A 12,229-nucleotide genomic window follows, 5' to 3' on the forward strand; every position below is an offset into this window, starting at 1 on the left:
GTATCACAAAACAAATTAATGTACATATGTATGACATTGGTCAATCTCCTTGTACCAACTTTGAATAAATTCGCTTGATACATGTCTGAGTTATGGTTCTGGATATGAAAAAATGTAATAAAATGGCCACACGGCGGCCATATTGGATCGTATCACAAACAAATCAATGTGCATGTGTATGACACAGGTCAATGTCCTTTTACCAAGTTTGAATAAATCAGTTGAGTTATGCCTGAGTTATGGCTCTGTACATGAAAAAATCGTAACAAAATGGCCGCACAGCGGCCATATTGGATCGTATCACAAAAAAAAATTGATGTGTATAGTTATGACATTGGTCAATGTCCTTGTACCAAGTTGAATAAAATCTGTTGAAACGTGCCTGAGTAATGGCTCTGTACATAAAAAAATCGTAACAAAATGGCCGCACGGCGGCCATATTGGATCGTATCACAAAAAAAATTGATGTGTATAGTTATGACATTGGTCAATGTCCTTGCACCAAGTTTGAATAAAATCAGTTGAGTTATGCCTGAGTTATGGCTCTGTACATGAAAAAATCGTAACAAAATGGCCGCACGGCGGCCATATTGGATCGTATCACAAAAAAACTTGACGTGCATATCTATGACATTGGTCAATGTCCTTGTACCAACTTTGAATAAAATCAGTTGAAACATGCCTGAGTTATGGCTCTGTACATGAAAAAATCGTAATAAAATGGCCGCCTGGCAGCCATATTGGATCGTATCACAAAACGAATCGACGTGCATCTGTATGACATATGAAGTAATCCTTGTACAAAGTTTGAATGAAATCGCTTCAGGCATCTCTGAGATATCTGCGTGAACGGACGGACGCACGCACGCACGCACGCACGCACGCACGCACGCACGCACGGACATGACCAAACCTATAAGTCCCCCCGGACGGTGTCCGTGGGGACTAATAAGACCCTATTGTCATAGATGTATGACAATATGGGAACTAGGTTTAACTTTGTATTTTGTGGCATCTCATGAATTACATCGGATGCTTCCTTTATGTATCCTGTATTGTGAACAGGGTTTAAGTTGTGGTGGGTCACCAACTCTTTAACCTGCTACCCCCCGATCCCTTGTAAACAGGTCCACATTAACAATGGATCTTGGGCAAAACCATACTGGCGAAAGGGGTACATATGTGTCATGATCCTCACTATTATGAAACTGGCTTCAAGAATGACAGTAGTTAAATCAGCTAAGACTTTTAATATATTTGGTCGTACATATTTACTCGGTTTGTAAAATGCAGTTTGTCAAAATGCCCATTGTTCAACTTGTCAACAAAGTCTGTATACCCCATCTGATGTGCAATATCATTGTTGACAACAGAATTCTAGCCTGTACCTGGATTCATTTCTCTACACTAACATTGCAGGAAGTACACAAAGCGTTGACTAGACAAGCTTAACCCTTTGAGGGCTATAACTTTTCCCACCAAAATTTTTGTGCAACATTTTTACGATTTTTTATGATTTCTTTCCGTCTTTTTTGACCAGATGGACATTACTTTTCATTGGCTACATGTTTTTGATCAAAATTTTGCAAAAAATATGAAAAAAATTGACTGGGTCATATTTTATACGTGCGACAAAAATCGACTTTGGCACTCTAAGCGTTAACTCTTTGCATTTGAGCATACTTTAGGGAGAAGAAGAATATCTGCCATTTTTCTACAACAAAGTAATCAATCTCTCATCGAGCACTTTATCGTCTCTTTCATGGATCAATTGATATGCTTTGGGGATAAAAGTACATTGACATAGGACTGCAAAATATAACACTATCACATGAACATGAAACAACCATCGCTGTATGTACAGCTTTACCTATACCATACCATACTACTGACACACTGCATGATTATTTGAACAAACATAGAACCAGCAAACAAACAAGTAAACAAACAAACAAAACAAATTTACATGCACTACAAATTGTGAGTTTCAATGCAACTATTTGTGGGTAACACTAAAAATTGCTTTAAGTAATTAGAAAAGCAGGAAAATATATAGCAACCTGACAACTGTATTGTGGTATACCATATTGTGAAATGAAAATAAATTTTTGTACTTCTTATTTCTAGTCATATTCCAGTTTCAGAAGACATTAACACAGACACGCCTGAGAAAAGGCTCCAGACAGCCTGACAGACTTGGACAGATTCCTTGAGTTCAGCAGTCTCTGCTCGGAACTTCCTTACGCTGGTGATCATTCAAGAATCAAATCAACAACACACCTCAGTGGTCCATATTGACAGCAGGGTGCCAGTAATTTATCACAAAAGGTAATCATTTTGTCTGGGATTCGTTAATGATTTCATACTCCACTGAACCACGTGAGGCACGTCTGAGTGGTTGGATGGAAACAACTTCTTCAGAATGCCTATTCAACATCTATGAATGCCTTGTCTCAGGGGGGTCAACAATGATATAGAAAAGTGACTGCACTTTGGTAACAGTATTACACTGGCACTATGGGCAACAGAGTGTAAAATAATCAAGAAAGGCTAAATTCAATAATTACAGAGAAGGCAGTGTCTTGTTTTTCACAGGATACTGCTCTCTGAGGTCAGAGAAAATTTATATCAAAACGAGAGTTTAAAGAATCGCATTTTTAGTCAATTTTGGGATTTTTATCACAAAATTTGTAAACCATCATATTTCTGAAATTGTAGAGATTCTGGAGCCCCAAAATGAGGTCCTTCTTTGACCTATAACACGAGGACGGGGCAAAATAAGAAACAAGATCAAAATCGTGCAAGTCGGAAAGATTTTACTATAAAGGAGTAATTATTAGATTCAGTTTTACACTGCACAATGTGTATCTGTCTGTATGCTCTGAACAGATACAGAATTAAAACTTTATGAATATATAATTTACTTAATTCATTTTCAAATTTTAAGACTTATTTTGATACAGCTGACATACCTTGGATAAACAGAAAATACTACAGTATTTAAAGACAAAAACGTGACAAGTACTGACAGATTGTACAATTGTATGATTAATGACTATGCAAACTTCAAAATGTTTGCTAGTTGCACCAACAGGTATATCGCACAGCTACAATGTACAGTATTTGCACAGTACAGCAAATAGTAACATTTATTTCTGGAGAAGAAAATCTAAAATGAAAGAAAATTCCCAAAAAATTATGGGAAATTCCAAAATTAGTTCAGAATGCATTTTGGATAGTTTTTGCATGACACTAAATGGTGACTACTTTGTGCTTGCATTTCGCATATTGAATAATACGTGTGCAATTGTGCATATCATGGTTGCTCAATAGGTTAAATTAACATTCAGACTTGGATTGTTCCTAAACACTGTGCCCTGGAGATGTACTTTTTTCTTTCTCCGATCCCTAAACTCTTTCATCCAGTCACTTTTTGCCCGGGAACACTTACCATCTCCTAACATCCAACACTTTTCTCTCTGCTATCATTCTCTGGGTGGCATTCACTATTGGTGGTGCATATTGGTCTTTAACATTTGTCGATCCTTCACCAGCGGCCTTTAGTCTCCGAATACCTGCAGTTGGACAGATACAAGCCAATTCACAACTTGTGGAATAAAGATCTAGGTAGAAATGACTGCAAAGAGCAGAGTATTATGATTATAAGCTAGTGTGTGTTTATTAAAAAAACACTCTCTCTAGACTTTCATTTCAGCATTCTGTATACAACAATAATAATGGTAACAAATGGTAATATTCCATGAAAATATAATTTTGATAGGCATGACAAATTTTACGTTTAAAACAGTAAAAGTAATTAAAAGGTAAGTAGCTTTAACATTTGGTGATTTTCTCACTATTTTTGTTTTCAATATCTATAGTTTCTTGTTCTATTCCCAATAGCATGTTAAATACACAGTATTCAGCTTGTCAACTCAGCCAATACACCTGTAGACTGCATTGTTATTGTCGATTAAAGTGAACTCTGGCTGATGTCAAGTTCAAATGTCAGCAATGAGTGTATTTCACATGTATAGAGGCTGTGTTGACAAGCTTAGTACTTGACTTTGTGTTTCAACACCTTTGGGAGGCAAACAAGCACTTCACATTGACATCCAAAACAAAAATGGTGACAAAAATTATCAAAAGTTACAGCTACAGCCCTTGAATTGGAAGACAACAGAATGAAAAACGTGCTGCCTACTTGTAGCATTGCATAGAAATGTACTGTGTACGGAAATGCACTGCACACAGAAATGTACAGCAGCCAGAAATGTACTGCACATATAATGTAATACTCAGTAAAGTATTACACAGAATTGCATATAGAAATGAACTACCACACACATAGAAATATACAGATATTGCATCTACCAGTAGAGATGTATGGAAAATAGAAATGTACGTGTACTATACTGAATTCATAGAGAACACCCTATTTTTGTCACTCACAGCTTGCTGATGTAAATTAACTAAGTTTTCAAGGCAAACCAAAGCCTTTTTAATATTGTCCTAACTACACCAGACAATTTTCAAATCAATCTTTCAAATTTTCATGCTCCTCAGCAAAACAATATTCAATATTTTATGATTTGTATCTACTGTAAGATCAACGGTGCTTAATTAGCCTACGGTGGTTGGAAAGGCTATTTTTGCACCAATTCTTTTCTCAGAGTTAATGTCAAGTTTCAAGTGTTAGAATCAAGATATTTAGTTCAAATTTTCAGGATAACTCCCTTAGTTAATATTTTCTCCAAAGAATATAAAAATTGTATATTTGCAGCCATTATTTTGAAATATGACACCAGTAAATATTAAAATTTAATTTTTCATATTTTTTTTACATATTTGAATTTAATAATAATTGGATATTATTAATATTACCAAATTAGTTATAAATATGTTGACACTATTTATTGTAAGATTTGTATGGCAGGATTTGTAAATAAAATTTGTTTTTACGATTTTACATGGGTTTATATCAAAAAATTATTAAAAATTCTTTCAAATTTCAAAATGTGATTTTTCAAAAGTACTTCAAATACAGGAAAATTGTGCCGTACAAATCTTATCTGTAACCTTGTTAATAGGCTGTAAAAATTCAATGTCCATATCTCATTTCAAAGTTGGATTAAATTGGTATACAATTATGTAGGAAAACTGTTATTCTGTCAAAAATGTTGAAAACAAGCCATATTTGCACCCCTCTATTGAAGTCATAAAGCAGTTTTTTTTGGTTAATCTCACTTTTGACACCTCTTTGACACTCAAAGAATCTAAAAATGCATTTACAATAGCAGTCACTCACTCTGAATGCCAGCACCACCTTGTCAAACTTTCCTGAAAAACAGCAAATAATGACTTTCCCTTTTCAAACATTTTATTAAAAGCTAGGGGACCTCTACCATAGTTAATACACTAAGGACTCCCCAACTTCTTCTTATTTGGTCAGTTTTTCAGAAGTTTTAACAGGCTATAACTCTGCAATGCCTTTGTGCCCAAATGTCTAGTTTTTTTTATTCCACAAAGAATGTTGACTACTTTATATATTAATAGTTTTGTTGAAATTTATAACTGACGCTCTAGCCTTTCCAACCACCTTAATTAGCCTACGGTACATCACCTGGTGGCTATTAATATTTCAATTGTAGATTAACTATTCTACTTTTAATTTCATATGTTACTAAAGTATGCATGTAAAATGAAGATCTGTGGTAATTTTAATAATCTATGAATGATAGTAGCTTCCACGAAACATTAAACAGAGTTTACCGAACACTGCTTCTCTATTTTCACCTTGTCCATCCCATTCTACCAACATGACGTCATTTTTTTTGAGTCACAGCTGACAGCCTCCAATTCTTTCATGACAAAAATTTCCTTCAATCAATGTGCAAAAACACTAACTCATACGGTCGCAAATTTAGTAATGCTTGGGAGAACAAAAGACAGTAAACTTTTTTAATATTCAAATCTTTGTTTAAATTCTCAATGTACACAGATGCAAATGAACCTTGATTTTGTCAAAAAAATGCATTAGTATTTCTATCCAGTACAATTGTGAATAACTTAAGGGATGGGTGTGTTCAAAACATGAGTTTTATTTTTAGAAGGTAGTATAACAGGTCCAAATGGCACTGTGTTGAAGGCAAAATTGCGGTAACTGTCTAAAACATGTGTTTTTTCTTTAAGCACAACACTTTTGAATTAATTTTTTGAGGTTTTGCAGATATGCTCTGTACATACCATACATCAATTTATCATGTCTGTGTGTAAGTCTGATCTTGTCGGACAGACTTCCTGGAGTCTTTTGGTCGAATTTCAAGCGATACGATCAGACAGAGCCATTCCTTAGGAAATGAGAGTTGTCGGCATTATTGGAAATCTGTCCACTTCTCATCCTTACTTTTGCTACTTATCTATAGTTGCAGTAATTGAAATTTTATATTTAGATCATCTTCAAGACTTTGTTTTCCATCAGGGGTTTGTGAAATAAATTTGCCCGTTGTGATATCATTTCACTTTGCAGTTTCATGTATTACGTGATACCCTACAGTAACAACATTGAACGGTGGTTGAAACTGTGAAATTTTAAATTCTGTGAGTTAAACAATATTTAATAAATGCAATACTGTTGAAATATCAAAATTTTGAGGTCAGACTTTGTCAATGTACACTTTTGCACCCTGGCTTTAATGAGTACATATCCTTCATATGCCCACTCCATACTAAATAACAAATTACAACAGCTATACCGGTACATATGGTGAAAATTTAGATACAGCATCATTCTAAAACTGCGTACAAAATGTAAAACATTCAGGCTTTAATGATTTCCAAAAAATCTGATTTAAATGGGAAGGTTATTAAAGTTCAAGTTCAGTACCATGCCTCTGATGCATCTGAGAAATTTAAGAAGTTGCACGACTTAGAAGAGGGAATCAGACAGAATATTGCAAAACAGCATTTGGTTGTTTGTTTTTTTTTCCTGATAATTTGTAAATCTCTTGATGAAAAACTGATAATTTGTAAATCTCTTGATGAGAGTTCTGTGAAACAGTGATTAATGCAAAGAATTTTATGCTGTTGGAGAGTCTGACGAAGAAAGAAAATATGAAAGCAAGAGAAAAAACAAGTAATATTAATGATTTTTCGTTGATGTATGCCAATATTGAATATATAACTATAAGATTAGATGTGTACAGCAGCATGCCTGCAGGCATTATGCATTAGACATGTTTTGCAAAGGGAAATACGAAATTGCTGGAGGTTTGGGTTTCACTGTAAGCCAAGTCATCGTCGATAAAATATGGAAAACCTGTGGGTACTTTATCTATCTGTTCAGTGGTTCCCCCAGGTTGATGTGAAATAGTCGATCAATTACCGATACATGTACCTTGCTGCAAATTTCTCAGGTTGCAATCAGAGGATTTTGGGGCAAAGTAAGTGTTTTCAGTTTGAGCAGAAGTTTGAAAATGACAGATGAAGGAGATGTTCAAAAAATTCCTCCTTTCCACCATGCAGAGGAAACTTGCTGAAATCAAAATTTTGGAAATCGGCCTATGGCACTTTTCTACCTTGTTTAATCATTAACCACTTATTTTCCATTTGACTGGTATTTTTTCCTTCTGTTACATGTTTCTGCTCAAGCCAGGAGTCATGTGTAGTGATTTTAATAACAAAGTAAAGATATTACAGCAAACAGAAAAATATGATGAGATATCCAACTATCGGCTGTACTATTAGTCAATCCACTTTGTAGAATTATGGTCCTGGTATACTGTGCATATACCGCAGTCCTCAGGGCTAATCCAGAAAATTTCATTCAGTTGTTCCTACAATCATTTCTGTAAATTTCTATGAATAAATTGGCTATGTTTAGCATAAAATTCCCATTTCGTTATGCTCTGCAATCAACCATGGAAATACTTCAGCACTTCCAAAGTAGTTGTGTCTTCGGGATATGAATTAATGAATTAAACCAACCTTTTTGTCGTGTGGATCTGTATCTCCTGAACGGTTTTGTGTTGCCGTCCCATCCTGTGACATCGATCTCCCAAGCCAGGACTCTCTCTCGTTTCACTTTTGCTTCGTCTTCGTCTTCCAGTAGGGGGGTGACGACACCTGGTTCTTTGGGAAGATTGGAAAAAAAAATTTGATTTTCATGAAACAAAATGATGCATGTGAAATATACAAATAAAACCTGACATTGATATGATGCAGTGGAAATAAATTGGATTCTGACATCGATGAAGGAAGCAATACACCGGTAGTAGTGATAATTACCTGCTGTAATTACAGTAATTAAATTGTTAGTGGGAGAGATATACAAACACTTTCAGTAAAACTGCGGCGCCAACAAATTACAATTTACACATGAATGGCAACTGGAGTCAACGTTCCTCACAAAAGGTTGTTCAACTTCTCACGCTATACAACAAAAGGACTTTCTTCTCTTCGGCATCTCTTGAGACGAGTGAAGTGATACAGAAGTAAATTACTTAACAAAAATTTTTGAAGTGTGCATTGAATCGGCTGCTGATTAAAAACCAAGTGAGATCACAAAACTATACCCTTTGTACCGGTGAATGACCTGTTCCTGCACTTTCTTTCCTGTGAAAATTGTTCCGGGAGACTTAAATAATCTATGTATGGTGCCGATACCTGCATCTTTTAGGATTTCATGGTTGGAGTAAACATGTGAGCAGACTTTATCGCTGTCAAATCATCCTCCCAGGGCAACGGTTTCTGGCTGACCTCAATACATATTACATACATAAAGAGTGTAAAAACATACACCCCACCACACCTGTGCTTCAAACTCAATCTGAATCTAGCACATTCTACAGATGCAACATCGCCGCGAGAAGGGACTGAAGAACACTTTTGTTGATTAAACACCTCCACGCAATTAATTTTTTTTATCTTAAACACCCCAAACCACAGTAGTCCCTTTTGTGGAGGGACCGTGCACAAATCCTCCTATAATCTACAAATAGATTAACAGCCTCACTGAGGTGTCTTCTGTAGCGCAAAATTACTCTCAAGAAATACACGGTATTTCATTCTGAGAGAAAGACATGTCCGTACACCTTTCTTTTTGATAGTCAAATGCATTCTACTCAGCATTCCAATGTAAAGTAAAACTTTATCAAAGGGACAAACTCACATTTTTGGACTTTATATTTGTCATTTGTAAGCACTGAATATTTGAATTATCATTTTTACCATTCAGTATATTCAAACAACATGTCTATGAATGGCACATACAGATGTACATATACCAGTATGTGTGTGTGTGTGTGTGTGTGTGTGTGTGTGTGTGTGTATATATATATATATATATATACAGTACAAACATTACCAGTATATACATGTATATATGAATATACATAATTAATGTACATACATACACACTGTACATACCTGCGCATATGGTAGATCTGATATACCTGTATACATACATGCATATATACATAATACATACATTCATATGTACATACCTACGTACAGATTTGACATAAAGGTGACAGACATTGACGGATCCCATAAGCTCCGACTGGACATATTGGTGTATCAAATGGGAAGTAAAATGGTTGAAAAGACGCTCTTTTTCAGGTAAATTTGCAGACACAACAGATAAAGTGGGTGGTTTCATCAGGATCGGTCCGTAACATACACTAATGAGACACTGCAATATTATCAAACCTACCAGTAGTTGTAAAATACTACAAGGTTTTATTTAGTACCAGTCACGTACTGAATTGGAATGGCATTTGAGTTCACGCATGAGAAGATAGGTAATGTTCCTTCAAATCCATAAAAATTGTCATAAAAGAAAATACCTATTAAAACCGTTTGAAGAACATCCCCTCAAATTTATTAGCTCATGAACACAAGCAAAAGACTATTACTGTTAAAGTAATAATTTTTGTCTGCTGTCATTCAATGGACACACCAGACAATTAATCAACCATCAGTCTCTTTCTCTGGAAGAAGACATTATGAAACGGATAGTGTTTGATTAAAACTGAACAACTGGTCCAATTCCCTTCACTTTCTCAATATACTTTATTGGACCTAACCATTTGACAATAGGGGTGAGGGGGTTAAATTTGTCATGTAATAGTCAAAACTGAGCGATTGTCATAGAAGACGTCCAGGGTGCACAACACATATTGTGGGACCTTTCTAATTCTGAAGAATGAGAAAGGAACAGTCGTTGACAATAGATAGATGAAAACAATCTGGTAAACATGGCGGAACATAAATACAACATCAAAATCTAGTCAATCTTACAATAGATAGAAATACATTACAATGGTATTCCCACACATAAAGAGGTACCAGGTTTACATTTAAAGGGCCATTATTTGTAACTTTTGACCATTTTTTACCTCGGAAAATTCCATGTTGGAGGCTCACATTTGTTGCAAAATGTTGTTTTACGAAGAAACAAACATGATTAGTGATGTTATAGCCACATAAAACTGCTAATTTTTGTTCAAACGTGTTGCCCTTCCGACCTCGTTAGTTGACGTCTGGCATGTTCAGCGTGCTGGGGAGAACGCAGATATGGTGACGCCGCGATCACGCGAGATGTACAAGTTCACGTTTATTGCAGGATCAAAACAACATTGCATCGTGGATTGCCAGACATCTGGCTTCGCAACGTGCTGGGACAATGGACTACGACGTAAGTACCGGGCATAAGTAATGAATATTTATTTTGAAATTGCTGTAAATGGCTCGCGCAGGTGCAGAAGAATGCCTACGTTGCAATCTGCATGTCAACAGAGTTTGTATTTCTGTTCGGACAAAAATTGAAATTTTCGTCGTAAAATCTAATGTTATTTAGTTGTAGGGCACGTAATGTTTCCGAATAATATGCGATTCTCTGTCGTTTGACAGGCTATTCAACATGAGCCAGTGATCATTTCAATCAAAACTAACGGAAAAATCGCCAGAAGATACAGCTAATGGAACTTTAAGGTAGATTGGGTCTCAGGGACAGATATTCAGACTCTCAAACTTTTACAATTCTTTTCTGATAAACCACTTGTGGGAGTTCATTTTAAAGCTCTTGGTATAAGAAAACTATTTATCGGATTAGTTTTTCAAAATTCGAAAATTTTATTTTTCTATATAGAGTTAACATAGGGATGGCGGCCATTTTGAATTTCAAATGTTGCAAAATGTTGGGTAATTTGTTCTGCTAGTTCAAAAATTTGCATGGTGTCCCCTGATTTTTATTCTTGATTTGGTAAGAGAATGGTTGAAATTTTCCTTGAGGAAAGTTTGGGCAAAAGTCTAGGTCTTTCACTTTCAAGATGCATACTATCTGAAGTTGTGTTGGAATGAAAAGTGAATCTTTGGATAATGATGATTCTGACAAATCATGCTTTTGTCAAAACACTCACCTTTCTGTTCTAGGTTTTCATTGTTTTGTTTCCGGGAGACAATGTTGTGTCTGTTTTTTGCGTAATCTCTGCCGATGTTAGCCCTCTCTTCATCGTCAAGCGTATCACTCTCCTCCGTTGGCATGCCGGTAGTTTCATCTGAATCACTCTGTGATGTCACATTACCCATCTTGTAAACTGCGAAAAAAAAAGAGGGGGAAAATAAATTAATAAAAGGAATTATATTCCTTGTCACCAATATGACCATTTTTCAAGAATTCAGAAATGACAATATGGGAAATGAAATGTTGGCAAAACTGAAGAAGGAAAAATTTTCCAATTTATGCAATGAGACTTCCATCAAAGTGGAAAATTGCTTGTAATAATATCATATTTTTCCATGATCTGGAAATGGGAACATGTGGCACACAAAATGTTGGGAAAAGCTTTCAAAATTGCAAAATACTAGATGACAGAGAAAGCATCTGATAGCTAGAGTTGATATTTGGGACAGCAAATACGAACTAGAACACTCTTGCGTTAGCTACAGTAAGCAGACAAAGTGATGTGACTCTGACGGTAACTTCAATGGCACAACACAACGCCTGCATATTCTAGCTTGATAGGCCATATGTTACTATTTCAAGGAATAAACAATAAATCATGATAAACTGCAACCCATTTTTTTTGTCCTAAAAACAAAAATACAGCAACAGCTGTGTCAAAACTGCAGTCACACTCCTTGGAATACATAAACTACCCTACAGTTTCCAATTTAATGAAATATTAAAAGAAAGATGCCTTCTGTCCCTGTTACTCAGGTTACATAA

General features: G+C 35.5%; 1 protein-coding gene across 2 annotated transcripts in view; it reads right to left on the minus strand.

Annotated features, from left to right (window-relative positions):
* LOC139118631 (basic immunoglobulin-like variable motif-containing protein) overlaps positions 1-12,229 on the minus strand; it is a 63,482-nt gene that overhangs the window by 32,610 nt on the left and 18,643 nt on the right. For both annotated transcript variants that reach the window (XM_070682047.1, XM_070682048.1), the window contains exons 2-4: positions 11,421-11,597; positions 7,987-8,130; positions 3,452-3,575 (exon numbers count right to left, since the gene is read on the minus strand). In XM_070682047.1, the coding sequence (XP_070538148.1) occupies positions 3,452-3,575; positions 7,987-8,130; positions 11,421-11,589 (437 nt within the window). In that variant the 5' untranslated portion in view covers positions 11,590-11,597. The remainder of the gene's footprint in view (positions 1-3,451; positions 3,576-7,986; positions 8,131-11,420; positions 11,598-12,229) is intronic.

This window comes from Ptychodera flava, chromosome 19 (genome assembly GCF_041260155.1).
Source record: "Ptychodera flava strain L36383 chromosome 19, AS_Pfla_20210202, whole genome shotgun sequence".
In the NCBI taxonomy this organism is placed as follows: Eukaryota; Metazoa; Hemichordata; class Enteropneusta; family Ptychoderidae; genus Ptychodera; species Ptychodera flava.